The sequence below is a fragment of the Lepidochelys kempii genome, chromosome 25, assembly GCF_965140285.1.
Source record: "Lepidochelys kempii isolate rLepKem1 chromosome 25, rLepKem1.hap1, whole genome shotgun sequence".
In the NCBI taxonomy this organism is placed as follows: Eukaryota; Metazoa; Chordata; order Testudines; family Cheloniidae; genus Lepidochelys; species Lepidochelys kempii.
Window position 1 is genome coordinate 19,750,943 of NC_136404.1, and position 24,587 is coordinate 19,775,529.

Here is a 24,587-nt window from a genome sequence, read left to right on the forward strand (position 1 = left end):
TGCTGGGAGACTGCCAGATGACAGATTCCCCCCTGCTCCCTGGAGAATTTCTATTATCAAGAGACTTCTTGCTGATAACATAACTGGTGTGCCTGCAGCCTGTCTGATCTGTCATTGAACTCGTAGTACCACCTTTGTTCTATTCTATCCTGGGAATAGTAATTAATTGGGGAGAATGATGGTTTAACTCATCCTTTGTATAAGTTCAGTCTATTAAAACAGTTAATTTAAACCATCTTTATGTGTGTGTTAATTTTTAATGCAGTTCTTTTACTTTAATTGTAGCCTGGAGGATATCTTTATGATTTTGGTTAGCATGTTGCGTACGCACATTGTTATACATTTCTGTACTTATGCTCAAAGTAGCCTGCTGCTGTGGAAAAAAGGGCTAAAATAATACTAGGATATATTAATGGGAATATCGAGCAGGAGTAAGGTGATATTACCTCTGTATATGGCATTGGTGAGACTACAACTGGAATACTGTCTCCACACTTTTAAACAGAAAGTTGCAAAATTTGAGAGTATTCAGAGAAGAGCAATAACGATTTGTGGTCTGGAAAATGAACCTTACAATGAAAGACTAAGGGCTGTTTTGCTAGCATTTTTTACCTTTTTTGTTGCCAGTTGACTCATGGTAGTTAATGCCTTTATAAAGACTAATCTGGACAGTTCACAAATGTTTGTGGTTTATACTAAGTTGATCCCTAAAGAAGTGCAAGATATTTAGTATATCAAAGAAAAGGTTAACCAACGATTTAATCGTGGTCTATAAGTTTCAGAATAGCAAGATCCAGGGGCTGTAAACTGAAGTCAGCAAAGTTCAAGCTAGAAATAAGATTCAAATTTTTAGCAATGAAAGTAATTACCCATTGAAACAGATGAGGGGTATGGTGAACTCTCTATCACTGGTAATCTTTAAATCAAAACTGGATAATTTAAAAAATGTTACACTAGTTGACTTCAATTTATTGGGTTGATGCAGGATGACAGCATGAAATACTATAGTCTGAGTTTTTTATGAGGTCAGACTAGGTGATCATAATACTTCCTTAATGCCCTTATACTCTGTTATAATCTAAATGCCCTTGGAAAATATTAAAAACTACAATTTAAAAAATTTAAAATCCAACAATTTTACCAAACACTCTAATAAATACGACAAAGCAAAGCAAATAAATATTCCTTCCACGAACACCATAATTACCACCCTCTAAGTCATTGAATCTCTCTGAGCCTCAGTTCCCCATACACTGAAGACAACTTAACTGGGCACTCAGATACTATAGAGATTGGGGGGCATGTAGGTATTCCCAGAAATCATAACCAGAAGATTAATACTGTGTATAAAGTAGGGCAGTCAAATGAATAAAAAATGAATCGCGATTAATCGCACAATTAAACAAAGGAATTGTGATTAATTGCGCTGTAAAACAATAATAGAATACTATTTATATAAATATTTTTGGATATTTTCCACATTTTCAAATATATTGATTTCAATTACAACACTGAATACAAAGCGAACAATGCTCACTTTACATTTATTTTTTATTATAAATATTTTCACTGTAAAAATAAAATAAATACTATTTTTCAGTTCACTTAATACAAGTATGTAGTGCAGTCTCTTTATCATGAAAGTTGAACTTACAAATGTAGAATTATGTACAAAAATAACTACATTCAAAAATAAAACAATGTAAAACTTCAGAGCTTGCAAGTCCACTCAGTCCTACTTCTTGTTCAGCCAATCACTCAGACAAACAAGTTTGTTTACATTTGGAGGAGATAATACTGCCCACTTCTTGTTTACAATGTCACCTGAAAGTGAGAACAGGTGTTCTCATGGCACTGTTGTAACCCGCGTTGCAAGATATTTACGTGCCAGAGGCGCTAAAGATTCATATGTCCCTTCAACCACCATTCCAGAGGACATGCGTCCATGCTGGTGACGGGTTCTGCTCAATAACAATCCAAACCAATGCAGACCAACGCATGTTCATTTTCATAATCTGAGTCAGATGCCACCAGCAAAACATTGGTTTTCTTTTTTGGTGGTTCAGGTTATGTAGTTTCCGCATCAGAGTGTTGTTCTTTTAAGACTTCGGAAAGCATGTTCCACACCCCATCCCGATCAGATTTTTGGAAGGCACTTCAGATTCTTAAATCTTGGGTCAAGGGCTGTAGCTATCTTTACAAATCTTACATTGGTACCTTCTTTGCATTTTGTCAGATCTGCAGTGAAAGTGTTCTTAAATGAAAAACGTGCTGGGACATCATCCGAGACTGCTATAACATGAAATATATGCAGAATGTGGGTAAAACACAGAGCAGGAGACATACAAATCTCCCCCAAGGAGTTCAGTCACAAATTTAATTAACACATTATTTTTTTAATGAGCATCATCAGCATGGAAGCATGTCCTCTGGAATGGTGGTCGAAGCATGAAGGGGCATACAAATGTTTAGCAGATCTGGCATGTAAATACCTTGCAATCCCGGCTACAAAAGTGCCATGTGAACATCTGTTCTCACTTTCAGGTGACATTGTAAATAAGAAGCAGGCCACGTTATCTCCTGTAAACATAAAGAAACTTGTTTATCTTCGTGATTGGCTGAACAAGAAGTAGGACTGAGAGGTTCTAAAGTTTTACATAGTTTTGGTTTTGAGTGCAGTTATGTAACAACAAAAAATTCTACATTTGTAAGTTGTGCTTTCACGATAAAGAGATTGCTCTATGGTACTAGTATGAGGTGAATTGAAAAATACTATTTCTTTTGTTTAGCATTTTACAGTGCAGATATTTGTAATAAAAATAATATAAAATGACCACCGTACACTTTGTATTCTGTATTGTAATTGAAATCAATATATTTGAAAATGTAGAAAAACATCCAAAAAATTTAATACATTTCAATTGATATTCTATTGTTTAACAGTGCAATTAAAACTGCAAATAATAGCAATTAATTTTTTAAATTGTGATTGTAATTTTTTTGAGTTAATCGTGTGAGTTAACTGTGATTAATCGACAGCTCTAGTATAAAGATTTTTTTTTCCTTTGGAGGTGTCTTCCATTCAGCTGTTCGTTTCCTCCCCTTCAGATCTCCTGTGCACAAAGCCCATAATATGGTATCTTTTTTTCTAGCATAGGGACAATGTTCCATCAGAAGCTTGTCATTATTATTCCTTGAGTACGCTTGATCAGTCACTTTAGAGTGACACAATGGTAATTTCTGTCTTTGTGCTGTGCATGCTGGGAATACATTTTGTTCTCTTAGACTAGATCAGTGTAATTCAAGAGTAATTACAGAAGTAGAGGTACTTATTCTGGCTTAATACTGGTGTAATTGAGAAGAGAATTTTTGCTGTCTCAAGCCATGCTCTCAGACTCTGCTGACATAAGAATGGGGGCTCAGATCTGAGTCCTGTTCTCAGATTTTCCACATTGTGCCACCATTGGGCAGGCTTTTTCTTTTATATTTTTTAGCTTCTTTTTCATTTACAGATACAAACAACTTTCCATTATAAAAGTTTGGTTTTATTGTTTATCACTTTGCCAAATTTTAACTGGGATGAATTTTTGCATGCCATGTGTCTACTGCAGGATGAATTTTTTGGGAACATTTCAGCCAAAACAGTTCAGCTGCTTCAGAGAATAAGAATATGGAAAAATACATAATTTTGCCCTTGATAAAAATACTGACAAACCTTTTATGTGAGCAGTTCTAGCACCCCATGTTTTGGAACAAGAACTTGAAATTTGTTAGGGTAGGTGGCCTTTCTGTCAGGGATGTACCTTTTGCAGTCACATTGAAAATCTACCTAAATTTGGCGACGTTATAAGTCTTTGAAAAAATCACAGTATAAACATGCTCAGAGTCTGATTTTAGCAGCAAAAAATCTCCAAAGATTCCATCATCACTGAGCATGCTCAAGCCTCTCACAGCTCCTACTGCTGATCAGACTGTGTGTGCACCATCCCCACAGAGAAACTGAGGGTATTTCATCCCCTCAGCATTCTTATGTGTGACCAGACTTGTATATTGCTTTGGGATGGAGAATGTGTAGTCTGGCTACTATAGAGAGAGCACCATAGAAAAGCTTATGAGGACGTTAATAATTTTGTATTCACTGCAGGAATTGGGTACACTTAATGATGAAGATAAAAGAAAATAGTGAATAACTATCCATTCACTGAGCACCATACATCTTGTGCACTGAATGAAGTAGGGTTGTGTGGAAAAAAATAGTACATGATACAGTCTAATTACTTGATCATAATGTGCATGCATAAGGGTTGCTATACAGTGTTTAGAATGTTTTGAGTACTCCTGTTATATCACTAATACTATAAATAACAAATAATTGTAATTTTTTTCATCTCTTTAAAAGCAGAGATCATAGTGGATTCTTTATATTTTTAAATTCTGTTCCCACCAGGTCTCTACATGCAGTATTGGTTTGAGGTTGACGGGACATGGACTGAGATGATAAAAATTATTTTTAAAGCAAATAATGTAAACTTAAATATAACGTCAATTAAAATTCAGTTAATTTTTTCCACTTGGATGCAGCTTTTTCCTTTTCAAATCAATCCTTTTACTTTTTCATTTAGTTCTGCTATTTCATAAACTATTGAGCCAAGAAAATCATCGGAAACGTGAAAGCTTCAGTATCCACTATATCTGCTTTTTTCGCCAAATCCTTCCTTTAAGCAACCTTGTATAGACAACTGGGATTGCGTAGCCTCCCTTGTCTTTTTCAGATAAAGGGTGCCTTCCCTCTCCTCCATCAAAACTTGTGCAAAATCACTGACTTTGTGAAGCATTTCAGCTACAATTATTGTTCAACATTCTGTGTTTATTCAGAATTGCATTCTTTTATGCCTGGTCTTCGGGTTGAAACTGGTGAGCCTTAAATAGTACTGACCCTCTGGACCTGTCTCTTGTAGAAATTATAGTCTGGAATATAAAAAGGAATAATATAAAAAAGCAGAAGCTCTGCAGGAAGTGCTGTATTTGACCTGAATCTGAAGGTCAATATAAAATCCCTGTTAGTACTGGTACGGTGCTGCACTCCAACGCTGATCATTGGTGCATTGGGATACAAATAAACGTATTGTAATCCTCTTCCAATCACATTTAGCAATGACCGCATGTTTGTGGAAAATATTTTAATGTGCTATGATGATCTCTTTTTGTTTTGAGATATTTAATCACTAGAGAGGAGTGATTTGTAACAAAGGACACCCAAGTGACTCAAAATGTTGGCGTTAGACCTAAATCCTACTGCATTATACAGTTGTGGTTTGATCAGTGTACTCTGCCAATTTAAAAACCCCAACTACAGCATTAGCAATGCATTCCTGGAATCCTACATAAGATCAATTCACACAAATAACTTAGTCCATTACCTCAATTTCAGGATTCAGTATTTCTGATTATTCCCATGAACAGAAAACCTACTGTACTATCTGGAGTAGGGGGTCATGGTCAATTGGCTCTCAAAGGAGGGACATTTCTCACACTGAGGAATAATTAGGTGAACTGTATTAATTTTGCCTCAAGCTTAGGTTTAATTCATGATCAGGCATTGCCTAGGAAAAATCTAACAGCTCTACCACTGTGTGTCATCCTTGTTTAAGATACAAAGCTCTGGTCTCTTCCAGGAAGGTGCAAGCTCAAGGAAATTTAATGAGGAATCATATAGGATTCAGAAGGATTCTCTGAAGTACAGTGAGTAGTCTAGGAATGGTGCTGAGTCCCAAATCAAAATGGATGAGCAAATAAGAAAAGTTAACAGATTGTCCCATTTGTATGCATGAACTATATTACCAAAATGCAAAATACTTCAAAGGAGGGTAAGCAGAAAAATAGAGGAGACCTAACAATACTATTCTATTTTCTCACCATCACAAAAATATTCTACTTACTTTCTTAATAGGTTATACAATTTTCTCCATAATGTAGATACACAACTGTTTTTATTCCTACTCACCTGTTTGCACTTGTCCTCAGCTGCTTTCTTGTCTGCTTCAGCCTGTTCAGCTCTATCAATTGCATTCTCCTTATCTAGCTTCAGCATCTGCATCTTTTTCTTGATGGCTTCCATTTTTGCTGGAGGATGGGACTGTGTCTCTAACACACAAGAGAAGAAAAGCTTTGCAAGACCAAACTAGTAGTAAACAGTCTTAAAAATAGGTGGAGAAAGTAGTAGAGCACGGCTCTAGGCGTGCAGGACAGTGAACCTTTGAATGGTTGTAGTTCGCTTTAAAGTCTCAAAGACCCTTACTCAATATTTTGGATGCAGCCCAAATCTCTGGTGGCCCCCACCCCACCCCTCCAGACCTTTCATGTGCAGCCTTTCTAAGGAACAAGCTGGAAGCGATTCACTAGGGGAATCTTCAGCACTCAGTCATCTCCTTATTTGGGTGTCTGTTTTCTTAAAGGAAAAAAATGTTTCCATTTTTAACCTTCTGACATAAGCAAATGTGTTGACATATGAACACATATGCTTGAAACAAAGCTCATTAGCAGCTCTGGTTTGTAGAGCAGTTAAATAGTCCACAGAGCTATGGAAAATGATCTGGCTTCCCATACATAGCAAGCAAGCAGAGTAACACCTGGAGGAAGTGGAAGGATCCTTATGGATTTAGAAACTGAAAAATGTTCATGCACAGAAAACTTGAGACAGTGACTACACATGCAAGAGAAACTAGTAAAAAGATGTATTTTATGGGAAACAGGCATCCTATGTGTTATATGTTGTGAAATGCATAACCAAGGGTTTATGATTTTTATACCTATAATTTTGAGTCCCAAATTTTGCTCTCAGTTAGCCTGGTACAATTCCTATAAATAATCTTGCAATGGACGTTTCATATATGTAACAGAGGGCAGATTTGGTACCCAAGATGGTACCATTTTGAGTTAGGCACCTAGCTGCCATTTCGATCTTTGAAAATTCTCCCCCTAAATATTTGGGGGAATAATATATATTTTCTAATTCATTTGGGAGATGATGCTATAAACTTGAAATGTCACAAGTATTTTGTCAATTAAACATTCCATTCATAAAACTATTATCTTTGAATATGATGGAAAGTTTGTTTTAGTTTTTACATTTTATGTATATTAATAAAGTGTGTTTTCCAGAGGTGCTTTTTGCCCAATGGCAACGTTGATCTTGCCATCTTGTGGCAACATCTAATGTTCAGGAGACAAAAGCATGTTTGGGTCCTTTTTTGTCATAAGGGTCTCAAACTCTCCCACAGGCAGGGACTATGTCTAAATAAATTATCTCATGCTCTTTGTTTTCATGATCATCTGGATTATCACAGAAATGACACTGAGAGGTCATCAAGCTGAACCCTGTGCCTGCACTGAGGCTGGCCCAAGTAAACCAGAACATCCCTGGCAGGTGTTTGTCCAACCTGTTCATAAAAACCTCCAGTGAAGGGGATTCCACAACCTCCCTTGGAAGCTTGTTCCAGAGCTTAACTACCCTCATAGTTAGAAAGTTTTCCCGAGTATCTAACCAAAATCTCTCTTCCTTCCTGCAGATTAAGCCTATTACTACTTGTCATGCTTTTAGTGGACATGGAGAACAGCAGATCACCATGCACTTGATAACTCTTCAAATATGTTAAGGGCTGTTATCAGGTCCCCCCTCTTTTCTCAAAACTAAAAATACCCAGTTTTTTAATCTTTCATGATTTTTGATGCTCCTCCTCTAGACTCTTTCCAGTTTGTACACATCTTTCTTAAAGTGCAGTGCCTAGAATTGGAAACAGTGCTCCAGCTGAGGCCTCCCAGGGCCGAGTAGATTGGGATAATTACCTCCCGTGCCTTACATACAACATTCCTGTTAATATACCGCAGAATATTAGCCTTTTTAGCCACTGCATCACATTAATTCATATTTAATTTGAGATCCATTATGACTCCAAGATATTTTTCAGAGGTACTACTGCCTAACCAGTTATTCCTCATTTTGTAGCTGTACATTTGATTTTTCCTAAGTGAATTACTTTGCACTTGTCTTTATTAAATTTCATCTTGTTGGTTTCCGCACAATTCTCCAATTTGTCAAAGTTGTTTTGAATTTGAAGCCTGTCCACCAAAGTGCTTGCAACCCCTTCCAGCCTGGGGTCATTTGCAAATTTTATCACTTCATTATCTAAGTCATTGATGAAAATATTGAATATGGCCCTGCTATTCAAAAAATATTATTAAAGTATTTAATGGGTCTTTAATGTTACATGGAAGCCAGAAACAAGGAACCAGTATTATGTGACCAGCCAACATCACAGATCACAAGTAAACCTTTTTTGAACCAGTTTGGGAATCTTTGTTAAACCATTTGAGTCATACAAGTTTGACCCCTCTGCAGTGAGCTAATGTACTAAAAAAAATAGATATTATTTTCTATTACTTAAGATGTTTCACTAAAGGAATTCTACTTTTGTTAAACAATTAAATTGTAATTTGGTAAAGAAATAATCCTCACTGAATAGAAACTTCAGTGTTCTGGAGAAAAATTGGTTCTAATTTGACTGAGTCATGAGCTTAGAAAATCACACACTGTATTTACATAACATTTTAAAATAACAGTAATATGTTAAACAGTGATCCACGAGTGCTCCAGGGTATGGTATACTGTGGGTAAGGACTGTGTGATAGATTTAGCTGAGTAAAGCGCATAGTGGATGTATGCAGTGTGTGAAACGTTGTAATAACTGGGCCTATACATTTACCTTAATTGTAAGCTTAACTGCTGAAAAGTGGGTAAAGGCTCACAGATTGTTAGAATGGTCTGTTATATAAAACTGTTTACGAAAAGATGTGGAGCAAAGGAGACAAAGACTGAATTAATATAAATAAAAAGGGTTTACTGATACCAGTCAAAGACTATGTATTACGAATGGTGAACAAGATGAGCAGAAAGTCAGAAATCAGGTAACCAAAAATCAGTGTGTTGGGAATTAGGCCAAATTGGTGGACAAAATAATAGGAGGATGGGCTACTTAGCTCATTGCTCCCTTTTGCGGTCCTTAAAAAGAGACTGGGTGAAAATGCAGTGGAGTGCTTTTTACCATCACCACAGCTGTGGTGGAAAGATTGTTATCATGATATCAGACCGTGGTACTACAGTGGGGAGCTTGATCATCATCGCTGCACCAGGGAAGACTCCAGCCTGATACATTCTTTGTCTTCCCTTCCCTTGTGCATTCCTTTCTGCATCCCCCATCTTCCTCCTGTCCCCTCTCTCTCAGCTTTTCACTGGATCCTGAAATCAACTGTATTGCACAGCACCAGTACAACGAGATGAGATGGCCCATTCAGCTCTGCCCATCCTGAGAAGGATGAATGAAGGAGAGGGACCTGACCAGACCAACTAGATAATGTCCCTGTCTGGGGAGAAGAGCATGTCCAGAGCAATAGCTTTCATGGCTGACCTACAAGACCAAAGCATCTGTCCCATGACTGACCAGCCACCCTGTATTCTGAGCTGTATTTTCACCATCTTTATTATCCTAGTTCTTCTCTCTCTCCTGTGTCTGTTTTGTCTAATGCAGGAAAGTGACTGTCATTCTAAATTCAGAACTGAATAATAGAACACCAAGGGCTGTTTGACTGAATAAGAGATATTATGTCTCTCGAAAAGACTTTGATAGGTTTTTATTATTTTATTATTTGTTCTTTATCTCTTTTTGCTTCTTTCCTTTTGTGAGTTTCAAATAAGCTCCAGAATAGTTCTTGAAGAGTTCCTCAGATCTTGCACTTCTTGTTATCATTAAATGTAGAACTGGTTGCCTAACTTATTGGAAATAATGATTGTTGTACATTTTTGACATCTCTGCAGTGACTAAATTATATTTTTTATTATAATTAAAATAAATTTCTCCATTCTGTGCACATTTGATTGCATTCTGTCCCCTGTACCAGATGCTGTCCTGCTGTTACACAGTTCTAATAATTTCAAGAGATGGTGACTAATTGGATGACATGAAACAGACCTAGAGAAGCAGCATGGGAAGCAGAGGCGGCACTTCTCTCAGATTGGAAATTGGATCTATCCCAAAGGACAAGGCAATATCCTGATCCAAAGCCTTGCATGGTAAAAACTGGCCCGATGTAGTACTAATATCAAGGGAATTACATCAGATAAAACTGGATCCCAAAGCAGAGAACCTAAAATATAACCATAGGAGCTGGAAGCTACCACATGGAAACTCTTATTAACTACACTTACATTGAATTGGAAAGTACAACAAGAACAATATGGATTACAGAAGTGTGTTTGTTGCTCTGTAGAATCTCTCAATGTTTAAATTATTTTAAATATTTTCATCTCTTGATGCTTCGGACAAGATAGACATGAAAAATATATATGAGCAAAGTTATGATAATCTTAAATGAAGCAAAATTGTTTTGAGTCTGAAGTATTTTTGAAGCTAGTGAAATACTCAGACCCAGTCTGAAATTGTTCATAGATTATATATTTCTTAGGCTGTCAATTAATCGCAGTTAACTCACGCGGTTAACTCAAAAATATTAATTGTGATTAAAAACATTATTTTGGATGTTTTTCTACATTTTCATATGTATCTTGTATTCTGTGTTGTAATTGAAATCAAAGTGTATATTTTGATTACAAATATTTGCACTATAAAAATGATAAACAGAAGAAATAGTATTTTTCAATTCACCTCACACAAGGACTGTAGTGCAGTCTCTTTGTCATGAAAGTGCAACTTACAAATGTAGATTTTTTTTTGTTACATAACTGCACTCAAAAATAAAACAACGTAAAACTCCAGAGGCTACAAGTCCTCTCCTCCTACTTCTTGTTTAGCCAATCACTCAGACAAACAAATTTGTTTACATTTACAGGAGATAATGCTGCCATCTTCTTATTTACAACATCACCAGAAAGTGAGAACAGGCATTTGCATTGCACTTTTGTAGCCAGCATTGCAAGGTATTTACGTGCCAGATATGCTAAACATTTGTATGCCCCTTTATGCTTCGGCCAGCATTCCAGAGGACATGCTTTCATGCTGATGACACTGCTTAAAAAAATAGTGTGTTAATTAAATTTGTGACTGAATTCCCTGGGGGAGAATTGTACGTCACCTGCTCTGTTTTACCTGCATTCTGCCATATATTTCATGTTACGACAGTCTCGGATGATGACCCAGCACATGTTGTTCATTTTAAGTACACTTTCACTTCAGATTTGACAAACGCAAAGAAGGTACCAATGTGAGATTTGTAAAGATAGCTACAGCGTTCAACCCAATATTTAAGAATCTGAAGTGCCTTCCAATATCTGAGAGGGACTAGGTAGGAAGCATGCTTTCAGAAGTCTTAAAAGAGCAACGCTCCAATGCGGATACTACAGAACCCGAACCACCAAAAAAGAAAATCAACCTTCTGCTGGTGGCATCTGACTCATGATGATGAAAATGAACATGCGTTGATCTGCACTGCTTTGGATGGCTTTCGAGCAGAACCCGTCATAAGCATGGATGCACGTCCCCTGGAATAGTAGTTGAAGCATGCGCATCTGGCATTTAAATTTCTTGCAACGCCGGCTACAATAGTACCATGAGAACACCTGATCTCACTTTCAAGTGACATTGTAAACAAGAAGCTGGCAGCATTTTCTCCTGCAAATGTAAACAACCTCGTTTGTCTGAGCAATTGGCTGAACAAGAAGTAGGACTGAGCGGACTTGCAAGCTCTAAAATTTTACATTGTTTTATTTTTGAATGCAGTATTTTTGTATGTTATTCTATATTTGTAAGTTCAACTTTCATGATAAAGAGATTGCATTACAGTACTTGTATTAGGTGAATTGAAAAATACTATTTCTTTTGTCTTTTTACAGTGCAAATGCTTGTAATCAAAAATAAATATAAAGTGAGCACTGTACACTTTGTATTCTGTGTTGTAATTTAAATCAATATATTTGAAAATGTACAAAATATCCAAAAATATTTAAATAAATGGTATTCTGTTATTGTTTAACAGTGCAATTAATCACGATTAATTTTTTAAATCGCTTGATAGCCCTAATATTTCTCCTCTCACTAAAAAGTAAATATGTTTCTTCTTTGAGTGCTTGCTCATGTCAATTTCATTCTAGGTCTGTGCACGCCCACATGCGTGGTTATCGGAGATTTTTGCCTTAATGATACCCGTAGGGCTGGCTGTAGTGCCCTCTTGAGTGCCGTGCTCATGCGCCGGTATATCAGGTATATATGCGCCGGCCCTGTGCCCTCGCAGTTCCTTCTTACCAGCCATAGTGGTTAATCGGAGCGCCTTTCCTTGCTTAGCAAGGGCTAGTGGATTTTTGTCTTGGACTTCATGCCTTAAGGCCTTGTATATAGTTGTTCTTGGTAAAAAGAAAAGGAGTACTTGTGGCACCTTAGAGACTAACCAATTTATTTGAGCATGAGCTTTCGTGAGCTACAGCTCACTTCATCAGATGTTTACCGTGGTTTCCACGGTAAACATCTGATGAAGTGAGCTGTAGCTCACGAAAGCTCATGCTCAAATAAATTGGTTAGTCTCTAAGGTGCCACAAGTACTCCTTTTCTTTTTGCGAATACAGACTAACACGGCTGTTCCTCTGAAACTTGTTCTTGGTAGTTAGTGTTAAGTACCCATTAAATGTTAAGTACCCATTAAGTGTTAAGTAGTTAGGGTCCCAGCAGGGACTTTGTCCCTGGTGGGGCATGCCCCCCCCCCGTCTCTGGGATTAAAGCCAAGTGCAGACTGTAACAGGCTTATGCCTGTTAGTGATCCCCACGGCAGCTGTCTCAAGTGCTTGGCGGAGGCACACGTTGAAGATAAGTGCTATATCTGTAAGAACTTTGGCCCCGCATGAAAAAAGAGCAGGATATTTGACTTTGGACTCTCCTTATGGAGTCTTCCCTCCATCTGGTGTCTGAGCTGTCTAGGCACAAGTTGCCAAGCACCTCGGCATCAGTGCAAAGTCCACCCCCGGCACTGGGCTCCGCCTGGCACCGCTGCCCATCACCAGTACCTTAAAAAGTGAGGAAGCGCAGCTCCCTGGCACCGGTAAAGAAGAGCCAGGTGGCAGCAGGCAAAGGACCTGCCTCGGGCCCTCCGCCTACCCTGGAGCCCCGCAGTCAGCCTTCTCTGGTCGGGACCTGTGAAAGGTCCTCCTTCGACTCCTGTGAGTGGTACTGGACCAATCCCCCTGCCGGCACCAATGCCCTCACGTACCCCCCAAGCGTCGAAGGAGCACAGGCCTCCACCTGCACCACTAGTGCAGCAGGTGCCGCAGGGTTCAGCAAAAGCTCCCCAAGAGGGCAAGCCAGCAGATAAGGCTCCCCAGGGAGCAGTGGAGTGCTGCTGATCTCTCAAGGCGATAGTGTGCCCTCCACCGCTGTGCCACTGGTCACCGGAGCCACCAACAAGGTCGTTGGATGCTTGCCATCAGTCACCGGCTCCATGATCACGGTCACCATTCTCCCAACGTGGGCTGCTGAGAGGGAGGCTGCCGGTCCCCTTACTACCGGCACCAGTCGCCTTCCTGCAGGTTGTCATCACATCACTGATCCAGGTCGCCAACACTATGGGAGCATTCTCTGTCCCGCCTCCAGTCCCCCCGGCACCAACTCCGGTCTCCACACCATTGGTACTGGTCCCCCTGTGCCGGGCTCTGGTTACCATTATCGATGGTCTCCAAGCAGACTCAAGCATCTCTGGCCCCTACGTGGTCTCTGGAAGGGGGTTCCGCTGGGACTGAGGGTTGCTTTAACTCATCTCCTAGACCCCAGTGGTGAGAATGGGTGATCCAGCCTGCATCCACAGCATTGGCGCAGTGGCAGTCAGGTCAGTAGCCCATGCAGTGGCTTTGTTGGAATGCATAGGGGGTGCCTGTCATGGCTATGCCCCCTTTGCTCCATTCGTCATCAAGCGCCTTGGAGCAGCAGCAGCTGGCACTGGGCTTGGTACAGGAGACACGCCCGGAAGCCAGGACTCAGGAGGCTGTGCCCACCCCTAAGCCACCCTCCCCTGTGGAGGAGGAGGACCAGGGTCCCCCACCGGTGGTACAATCTTCGTCTTCGTACTCTGACAAGATGCTTGCGGGCCCCTACAGGGCTAGCCTACTTGGTGACTTTAAGCACCCACTAGGCCTCGCTTTGGTGGGTGGCTGAGAACTTGGGCCTGGAAGTGGAGGAGATGGCTGAACAGGTGGACACCTTATTCGATGTCCTGTCAGCCTTGAGAAGGAGAAACGGGCACTCCAGTTCAACCCTGAAAAACAAAGAAGCCAAACGACTGGACTTGTTTGGAAGAAAAATTTATTCCACAACCAGTTTACAGTTTCAGGTGGCGAACCATCACGCCCTCTTGGGCCATTATAATTTTAACTTATGGGACTCCCTCTGTAAGTTCAAGGAGTGCCTTCCTCAGGATTTGGCTGAAGAGTTTGACACTCTGGTGCAGGAGGGCACCACAATGGCTTCTGGTCAGGGGCACAGCTGGAGTGCGGAGGCAGGCGTCCTGCCTGTCCTGACACGGTTCCTGGCCAATGGGAGCGTGGAGCTGGTGCTTCGGGCAGGGGCAGCACGCAGAGCCCTGTGGCCCCCATGCCTAGAAGCCAGACCCGCTGCTGGCTGCCTCCAGGGCACAGCACGGTGTCAGAAAAGGTAGACACTAGCCTGCCTTAGCTGGGCAGCACCGCCGATGGGACTTTTAATGTCCCGGTTGGCGGTGCTGACCAGAGCAAGGCAACCGAGTGCCTGACATGGCATGTCCCACAGTTTGAAAAACACTGGGCTAAAGGACACCAGAATCACCCTTTGCTCGCTGGGCATGCAAACGCCACAGTAGGCGCATAAGTAATGCTGGCCACCCCAGCCGCCAAGGCTTTGGCAGCCTCGTCCGGAGTCTGCAAGAAGAAGGGACCAAGACACTAAGTTTAGTCGGTGCCACCCTTCTACCTCCTGTTTATCTGCGCAGCCTAGACTGGCGAAGCATTCCAGAGGCCAGAAGTGCTTGTTTCGATGGCATGCTTGAGACCGATGCTCCAGTCAATTCCTTTGATCCGCCGTTACCTTTCCTCAACCACCTCCTTCCCGACCGTTCAGCCTGGTTGCGGGTCACTTTGGACCACTGGGTCCTGGACATAATATCTCCGGGCTATACCCTGCTGTTTTTGGCCACTCCTCCCTTCCCCTCCCCCTCTTCCCCATCCCTCTTCAGGGACCCTTCTCACAAGCAACTTCTCATTCAGGAGGTCAAGAACCTTTGTGCCTGGGGGAAGTAGAAGAGGTTCCTCAGGACATGAAAGGATAGGGGTTCTACTCCTGGTAATTCCTAATCCTGAAAGCAAAAGGAGGTCTCAGATCCATCCTGGACCTGCGTTGCCTCAACAAGTCTCTCAAGACGCTTATTTCCATATTCCCGGGTCACAGGCGTTTCCTCTATTTTATAGTGGGAGGGTGCCATTTCCAGTTCATGGTGCTGCCCTTTGGCCTGTAATTGGCCCTGAGAGTGTTCACAAAGTACATGATGCCAGTGATAGGTGGTAGATAAGACAAGGGTTTGTTTATTGGCTAAGGTTTCCGATGCACGAGGGCAACATGCTTTGCCAAAAAGTATATAACCTTTGTATAATCTGTATTCAGGGTCCCCTCCTGGCTAGCAGGGGGCCACCACGCTCGAGCGTAATAAACTTAGTGTCTTTTGGGAACTCTGCAGTTGTGGACTTTGTTTATGTGCCTCAGCCTAGATTCGAACTGTGCGTGACCTATCGGGTGTAATTCGCAGCAGTTGTGTGCGTGTCCTACCAGGTGTAATTTGTAACAGTTTTGGCGACCACAAAGGGACTCTAGGCTCGCCCCAACAAGCGAGACTACACTCCTCCTCTTGGACAGTTCCAGCCGGCACAGGGTGAGTTCACCTTTGAGAATTCTAAGAAGGGGGGGTGTGAGCCGTCACTTAGGCAATAAGGTGGCACATTTGGTGTCCTTTTGGTAGCCCATTATGGGTTCTGGGCAGAGTGTAAGTAAGGGGACCCCTTTGGCTGAAATTCTCGAGAATTGGGGGAATATTTCTTGTACCCATGGGTTAGGTAAAAAAAAAAAAAGCTGTAATCTTGTGCAAGGTTGAGTGGCCAGCACTAACAACTCAAACACCTTTTGACTGGCCACCGGATGGTTCCTTTGCTGGGGAAAAATTAACAGCGCTTAGGAAAAGGCTGGAAAACAAAGCTCCAGTCCAGATGGATTATTGGTATGTATGGGACAACTGGCCTTATGCGCATGCGAAAGGACGTCCTCTTTCCTCTTCCTTTTCTTATTCATCTCAGGGGTCTCCAGCCCCGCTCTGTGCTATGCCTGCTTCTGCCCCTCCTCCGGCTTACCCTCGGCTTTCTGACTTATGCCCGTCACCTCCTTGCTTGCCAATTAGCCATGCTTTCTGTCCAGGTGACAAGCCTCATGGGGGTAGAACTCGGGTAGCCCTTGTAAGTGAAAATATTTAAGAAAAGAGACCAGGAGGGCTGCGGGCTAGTTAAGAAGCCTACCCTCCTTGTTAATTTGGTAGTGAAACAAAGCTGGTGCTCATGAAAGGGACAGTTCAGAGAAAAAAAACAGGATCGGGCCCAAGCGGCAGGCAACAGATAGAGAGATTGGAAAACAGATTGGAAACTTGGAGGTCATAGTGAAAAAAGAGGAGTAAAAATTACAGAAATGGAAAACGTAAATCCCGGAATAATACTTGAAATGGTAAAATCTAAGTTAATTGGGTGTCGTTTTGGGAAATAAGCAAGTGATTTAAAAAAGGATAGTAAAAAGTTAACTCTGTAGTTGCTGGAAAGAATTAAGCAGTTGAACTTTGTAAAATACTGGAAAGAAAAAGAATTCTTGGTTTCTTTGCAGCCATTTTGGAAAAAAATGGGCCCTTTTCCAAAAAAAAAAAAAAATGCAATTATACAGTGTTACTTAATTAATATCTTATTAGGCTCCAAGGGGCTACAATAGGTGGTGTCTTCCTTTTCAGGTCACTGTGTGTTTGACAGCAGGAGTTAAAAGTAAAAGGCAATCAAAAGTCTGGTAAAGTTTATTGTGCCCTTTTTAAAGTAAAAATCTTTAACCTGTGGATCCAAAAGCAAGCCAGAAAGCCTTTGTTTTAATGTAAATTACCTAACTAATAAGGTAGAGGCCACTGAAACCTGGGCTGCCTATAAAACAAATACAAGAAAATATGGGTAATTCCTCTGTTTTGCCTACAATTAACAAGGGCATTTGTATAAAAAAATATTTTAAGCAATGACTGACTGCCCAAAAGGGGTAGATCTGTGGGGTTTTTTTGTCTTTCAAAAAATCGGAGAAAACTAATGCCAGCTGAAAAGCAATTCAACATCTCATAAATTTACTGGCACAATAGGAATTCTGTTCTGTGTTCTATGTCCTGTCTTGTGGTGTTTGTCTTGTGGCCAGAATTGCTGTGTTTAATTTTTCATAGGACAGTTTAGTTTAAAACTAAATAGAAGGGTTAAATCAAAATGCAGATACTCGTTTTATTCAACTTGGAATATATACTAAAGTTTAATATATTTGCTTAAGTAAAAAAAAAAAAATTCATTGGCCAGATCTTTTAATTAAAAAAAATTGTTGTTAAAATTTGCACACCAACAGTCTTTGGAAGCAAGGACATGAAAGGTTAACCCACTCCCCATATTATACATAAAATCCTTCTGGCTACCTCACATTTCTAGCCAAAGGGCTGGGGAGGGAGGAAAGCTACTGGACACCAGAGGTTGTACCAAGTGGACTCCTCAAAAGTGGGTGTGCTTGTCCTGGCTTGTTGCTCCAAAGCTCTGTAATAAAGTCATTTTCGTAAAATGGTGTATGTGGCATACATTAAACAATATGACTAAAGTGCTGTATAATGGGCAATGTACATGTGTTCCTTTTTAAACAAAGATGAATAAGTAAAAAGTAAAAGTTTCCTTTGCAGGTTAATAAAAGCCAAGAAGGGGAAAAAAAAATAAAACGGAGGACAAGCTAATTCACAAATGAACACCACGACCAACCCATGGACTAAGCTTTCCAGCTACTGGGACCTTCACAGCCCACCAGGACTTTCTGTGTTCCTGTTTATTGGACTTACATTGGGGGTAGTGTTTTTTGTATAGTATAAAGGAGAATGCCGACATTGGTATGGTTTGCCTGGGGGGTTCCTTTCCCTATTCCCAAGTCCAGTACAAGGATGGAAGGGCAATAGCTTCTTAAATTTAACCCGCGCTATCAAACAGGGTGTAAATTGAACGCAGTGTTGAATTGGTATTCATACCCCCACATATTTAGGTCAGGGGGTCCCGTTGGTAGGAGTACCTATCCCCCTTAATCAAACACTCCAAACTAAGCTTTGGGCAAACACTACGTTTAACTGAAATGTTACAATCCAAATATGGTCTATTAATATGGTGGCCCAGGGTAATTATGCTTTATGTGTGTCACGACGTAAGGGCATAAAAAATACAGTTTTTGTAGGAAATTTTGTGGGGTGCAAGGACACCACCCAAATCAGCTCTGGTGCGGGCGGCCCCTCTACCTACTCCAGGACCCCGTGGCCAGTCCCCGAGGGGTCTGGCTGGTATTCGTTATGCAATCACACAGCCTGTAAGGTTCTCCCAGCAGGATGGTGTGGTACATGTACTTTAGGGGCTACAGTACCTGCCGTGACAGTACACCAAAACCTGACCTGGGGAGAGATCTGCAATCTAGTATGGAGGGACAGACAAAGTATTCCTTTAAACCCCCTTTCTCAACGGCCCAAAGGCTTTCACTCCTTTGTGCGTTGGTTTCTGCCATGGATGGGAGTAAGCGAGCTAAAAAAAGCTATAGTTAACATTTCAGCTGCTTTGGAACTAATGGCAAATGCTACTGCAGATGCTCTATCTGCCCTTCAAATTGAAGTCACCCAGCTATCCCAAACGACATTGCAAAACAGCCTAGCCCTGGATTATCTCCTTGCAAATCAGGGCGGGGTTTGTGCTCTGGTCAATTCAAGCTGTTGTGTATTTGTAAATCAGCACCATAGGGTAAAAACTAACATCCACATCCTCAAGCAACAGGCAGCCCTATTCCACCACATCAGCCTCGACACTACCAGCGCCGGATTCCAGGAGGTCTGGGACTGGCTCACCTCATGGCTACCGGATGTGGGGACCTGGGGACGGCGTATTTTGTATTTACTTTTTTTGACTGTTATTGTTTTTGCGTTATTTTTTGTATGCCTACAATGCTGCAGTATGTGCTGTCGGCAGTTGCTAACCCTGCAGCGCGGTTACTCAGCCCCAATATAGCTTACTGACGTACAAAAAGAAAGGGAGGACTGTTAAGAAAAAGATAGCACATGTGACTCCATTTTGGTTTGGGGCCCACCATGGTTTAAATGCCAGCACATCATACACCAGGAGGAGTGATCCTTAGATACTGAATCCCTGTGAAAATCCTCCTCCTTGTCTCCAGCCTGCCTTGACTCCCAGTATCTGGTTTTTGTCAGTCTCTAACTCCCTGTCTCTTGGCCTTGATGTGAGGCCTCCCATCCTGATAATAAAGGTTACTGATGCATGGCTTTAGGACCATGCTGTGTAATTAACATACTGGTATAGCACGAGGAATGCACCAAGCAGGGATAGGTGGTAGATAAGACAAGGGTTTGTTTATTGGCTAAGGTTTCCGATGCACGAGGGCAACATGCTTTGCTAAAAAGTATATAACCTTTGTATAATCTGTATTCAGGGTCCCCTCCTGGCTAGCAGGGGGCCACCACGCTCGAGCGTAATAAACTTAGTGTCTTTTGGGAACTCTGCAGTTGTGGATTTTGTTTATGTGCCTCAGCCTAGATTTGAACTGTACATGACCTATCAGGTATAATTCGCAGCATTGGTGTGCGTGTCCTACCAGGTGTAATTCGCAGCAGTTGTGTGCGTGTCCTACCAGGTGTAATTCGTAGCATTTGTGTGCGTGTCCTACCAGGTGTAATTCGCAGCAGTTGGGTGCATGTCCTACCAGATATAATTCACAGCAGTTGTGTGCGTGTCCTCTCAGGTGTAATTCGTAACAACACAAAGCATGAAAAAATACCTCCACCCACCCCACTCTCCTTCTGGTAATAGCTTATTGGCGGCTGTGATTGCAGAGCCATTGGCCATTATCTTTGAAAACTCGTGGCGAACCAGGGAAGTCCCGGATGACTGGAAAAGGCTAATGTAGTGCCAATCTTTAAAAAAGGGAAGAAGGAGGATCCTGGGAACTACAGGCCAGTCAGCCTCACCTCAGTCCCTGGAAAAATCATGGAGCAGGTCCTCAAAGAATCAATCCTGATGCACTTGCATGAGAGGAAAGTGATCAGGAACAGCCAGCATGGATTCACCAAGGGAAGGTCATGCCTGACTAATCTAATCGCCTTTTATGATGAGATTACTGGTTCTGTGGATGAAGGGAAAGCAGTGGATGTATTGTTTCTTGACTTTAGCAAAGCTTTTGACACGGTCTCCCACAGTATTCTTGTCAGCAAGTTAAGGAAGTATGGGCTGGATGAATGCACTGTAAGGTGGGTAGAAAGCTGGCTAGATTGTCGGGCTCAATGGGTAGTGATCAATGGCTCCATGTCTAGTTGGCAGCCGGTATCAAGTGGAGTGCCCCAAGGGTCGGTCCTGGGGCCGGTTTTGTTCAATATCTTCATAAATGATCTGGAGGATGGTGTGGATTGCACTCTCAGCAAATTTGCGGATGACACTAAACTGGGAGGAGTGGTAGATATGCTGGAGGAGAGGGATAGGATACAGAAGGACCTAGACAAATTGGAGGATTGGGCCAAAAGAAATCTGATGAGGTTCAATAAGGATAAGTGCAGGGTCCTGCACTTAGGATGGAAGAATCCAATGCACAGCTACAGACTAGGGACCGAATGGCTAGGCAGCAGTTCTGCGGAAAAGGACCTACGGGTGACAGTGGACAAGAAGCTGGATATGAGTCAGCAGTGTGCCCTTGTTGCCAAGAAGGCCAATGGCATTTTGGGATGTATAAGTAGGGGCATAGCGAGCAGATCGAGGGACGTGATCGTTCCCCTCTATTCAACATTGGTGAGGCCTCATCTGGAGTACTGTGTCCAGTTTTGGGCCCCACCTACAAGAAGGATGTGGATAAATTGGAGAGAGTCCAGCGAAGGGCAACAAAAATGATTAGGGGTCTGGAACACATGACTTATGAGGAGAGGCTGAGGGAGCTGGGATTGTTTAGCCTGCAGAAGAGAAGAATGAGGGGGGATTTGATAGCTGCTTTCAACTACCTGAAAGGGGATTCCAAAGAGGATGGCTCTAGACTGTTCTCAGTGGTAGCAGATGACAGAACGAGGAGTAATGGTCTCAAGTTGCAGTGGGGGAGGTTTAGATTGGATATTAGGAAAAACTTTTTCACTAAGAGGGTGGTGAAACACTGGAATGCGTTACCTAGGGAGGTGGTAGAATCTCCTTGCTTAGAGGGTTTTAAGGTCAGGCTTGACAAAGCCCTGGCTGGGATGATTTAACTGGGAATTGGTCCTGCTTCGAGCAGGGGGTTGGACTAGATGACCTTCAGGGGTCCCTTCCAACCCTGATATTCTATGATTCTATGATCTAAAGTGACCACTCTCCTTACAATGTGTATGATAATCAAGATGGGCCATTTCCAGCACAAATCCAGGGTTTAACAAGAACGTCTGACGGGGGGGGGGGGGGTAGGAAAAAACACGGGGAAATAGGTTATCTTGCATAATGACTTAGCCACTCCCAGTCTCTATTCAAGCCTAAGTTAATTGTATCAAATTTGCAAATGAATTCCAATTCAACAGTTTCTCGCTGGAGTCTGGATTTGAAGTTTTTTTGTTGTAATATAGCAACTTTCATGTCTGTAATCGCGTGACCAGAGAGATTGAAGTGTTCTCCGACTGGTTTATGAATGTTACAATTCTTGACTGTTGCTCCATGCCCCCCAAAATGGACCCAGCTGAGGGGTCCTGTTCTCTGTACCTACAAGCTCTGTTTTAAACCATGTTCCTATCATCTAATAAACCTCTGTTTTGCTGGCTAGAGTCACGTCTGACTGCAAAGTTGGGGTGCAGGACCCTCTCGCTTCCCCAGGACCCCGCCTGGGCGGACTTGCTGTGGGAAGCGGACGGAGGGGCAGAGGATGCTGAATGCTCCGAGTTCAGACCCAGGAAGGTGGAAGCCGTGTGAGCTTCTCGCCCTGCAGACAGGCTGCTCACAGAGAGGAGACTTCACCCGAGTCCTGCCTGGCTTCGTAGGGAGCAGTTCCAGAGCATCGCCCCTGGACTCCGTGACAAGTATCCTCTGCAAACTTTGCCACCTCACTGTTTACCCCTTGCTCCAGATCATTTAAGAATAAGTTGAATAGGATTGGTCCTAGGACTGACCCTTGGGGAATACTGCTAGTTACCCCTCTCCATTCTGAAAATTTACCATTTATTCCTATCCGTTGTTCCCTGTCTTTTAGCCAGTTCTCAAACCATGAAAGGATCTTCCCTCTTATCCCCTGACAACTGAATTTACATAAGAGCCTTTGGTGAGAAACCTTGTCAAAGGCTTTCTGGAAATAGCCTAAGTACACTATGTCCACTGGATCCCCCTTGTCTACATGTTTGTTGAGCCTTCAAAGAACTCTAATAGATTAGTACAGGGGTGGCCAACCTGTGGCTCCACATGAAGCTCTTCAGAAGTTAATATGTGGCTCCTTGTATAGGCACCGATTCTGGGGCTGGAGCTATAGGTGCCAACTTTCCAATGTGCCCCCCACTTCACCCCTACCCATGAGCCTGCTATGCCCTCGCTCCTCTCCCTCCCCCTCCAAGCCTCCTGCATGCCAGAAAACAGCTGATCGGGAGGGATGGGGAGGCGCTGATGGGCAGCCGGTGGGCACTGGGAGCAGGCAAGAGCTGATGGGGGGGGCTGCTGACATATTACTGTGGCTCTTTGGCAATGTACATTAGTAAATTCTGTCTCCTCCTCAGGCTCAGGCTGACCCCTTCAAAGAACTCTAGTAGATTAGTTTCAGAGAAGCAGCCGTGTTAGTCTGTATTCACAAAAAGAAAAGGAGGACTTGTGGCACCTTAGAGACTAACAAATTTATTTGAGCATAAGCTTTCGTGATTTCCCTGTACAGAAACCGTGTTGACTTTTGCCCAACAATTTATGTCCTTCTGTGTGTCTTACAATTTTATTCTTTACTATTGTTTCAACTAATTTGCCCAGTACTGACATTAGACTTACTGGTCTGTAATTGCCGGGATCACCTCTAGGGCCCTTTTTAAATATTGGCATTATATTAGCTATATTCTCAATGTAAATATAACAGAGAAGGTGCAGGGATAGAGGGTGTCACGAAGTGGGGATTTTCCCTTGTTATGTTGTATGTGAGTTTTACTGTTGAGCCTATGTGAGTTTTACTGTTTTGCATGAATACTGCCTGTGCCCCAGTTTCCCTGTGTGCTGCACCAATACCTTGGTGGTGGGAATAGGGGTGTGTGACTTCGCTGAGACCTCTGGAGCAGGTGAGGCTGCTCCAGCTGCCTGCACCTGTGCTATGACCAGTGTGTGACGTTGCAGTCCGTAGGCTTTATGGAAATATGCTTACTAATACGCTTTACGATAAATACCCCTTGTATGGTGTCATTAGAAAGCTTGTAATCTACAAAGTGTGTTCATCCTATTTGTTTGCATGTAGTATTTCTATATCTGGAGCTAGGAGAATAAGCTATAAAATTGTATCACTGATGTAAACATATTAAGTAGAGGCCATTAAGGGTGTTCCAGAAACAATCAGTTGTAAATGGCCTTAGTTACTTGAAAGACTTCCTGTGTACATGTGGGCTACCCCATGGGGAATGGAGACTAGGGGTTTTACAGTGACATGTGATGTGACCATGTCACCTGGTACTGAAATCCATCTTAAATCTGGTACTTTTCCATTTAGAAGGAGGGGTGGGGACCCAGAGAGACAAAAGATTCCCGCCTTGTGTCAAAGGTATAAAAGGGGGTGGAGCAGGACAAAGGGGGCCAATCATAAGAAATCCCCTGCTTACCACCTGAGATGTCTGCTGGAACTAACATTACCTGGGGAAAGGTTTCAGAGTAGCAGCCGTGTTAGTCTTTATCCGTAAAAAGAACGAGGAGTACTTCTGGCACCTTAGAGACGAACAAATTTGTTAGAGCATAAGCTTTCGTGAGCTACAGCTCACTTCATCGGGGGGAGAATCTCCCCACTATATTTTCCACGGTATGCATCCGATGAAGTGAGCTGTAGCTCACGAAAGCTTATGCTCAGATAAATTGGTTAGTCTCTTAGGTGCCACAAGTCCTCCTTTTCTTTATACCTGGGGAAAGGATTGGGCCCAGACGAGGAAGGAGTCTAATCTGTGAAAGAAGCTTATTGGAACATCTCTGAGGGGGGGAGATTACCTGTCATCAGTTTCTTAGGCCAGGCCTACACTAAGGGGGGGATCGACCTGAGAATACGGGAATAGCG

The 24,587-nt window shown here is 42.2% G+C and overlaps 1 protein-coding gene, 2 long non-coding RNA genes and 1 pseudogene across 5 annotated transcripts in view; 3 read left to right on the forward strand and 1 right to left on the reverse strand.

The window, feature by feature from the left end:
- The window catches only part of TPM4 (tropomyosin 4), a 26,361-nt gene extending 20,012 nt beyond the window's left edge, over positions 1-6,349 (reverse strand). The window contains exon 1 of the mRNA XM_073324461.2: positions 6,005-6,349. Coding sequence (XP_073180562.1) covers positions 6,005-6,118 — 114 coding nt within the window. The 5' untranslated portion in view covers positions 6,119-6,349. The remainder of the gene's footprint in view (positions 1-6,004) is intronic.
- The window catches only part of LOC140903325 (uncharacterized), a 23,840-nt gene extending 3,970 nt beyond the window's left edge, over positions 1-19,870 (forward strand). Inside the window, exon 3 of one of the 2 annotated variants that reach the window (XR_012156218.2) lies at positions 18,016-19,870. This is a non-coding gene — a long non-coding RNA (uncharacterized LOC140903325). Of the gene's footprint in view, positions 1-9,954; positions 10,255-18,015 lie in introns of those variants that run through there. The other variant, XR_012156219.2, reaches the window with a different exon arrangement.
- Positions 1-24,587, forward strand: part of LOC144929891 (uncharacterized) — a 103,384-nt gene that overhangs the window by 33,477 nt on the left and 45,320 nt on the right. The window lies entirely within an intron of this gene.
- The window catches only part of LOC140903318 (zinc finger protein 316-like), an 86,529-nt pseudogene that overhangs the window by 33,237 nt on the left and 28,705 nt on the right, over positions 1-24,587 (forward strand). The window lies entirely within an intron of this gene.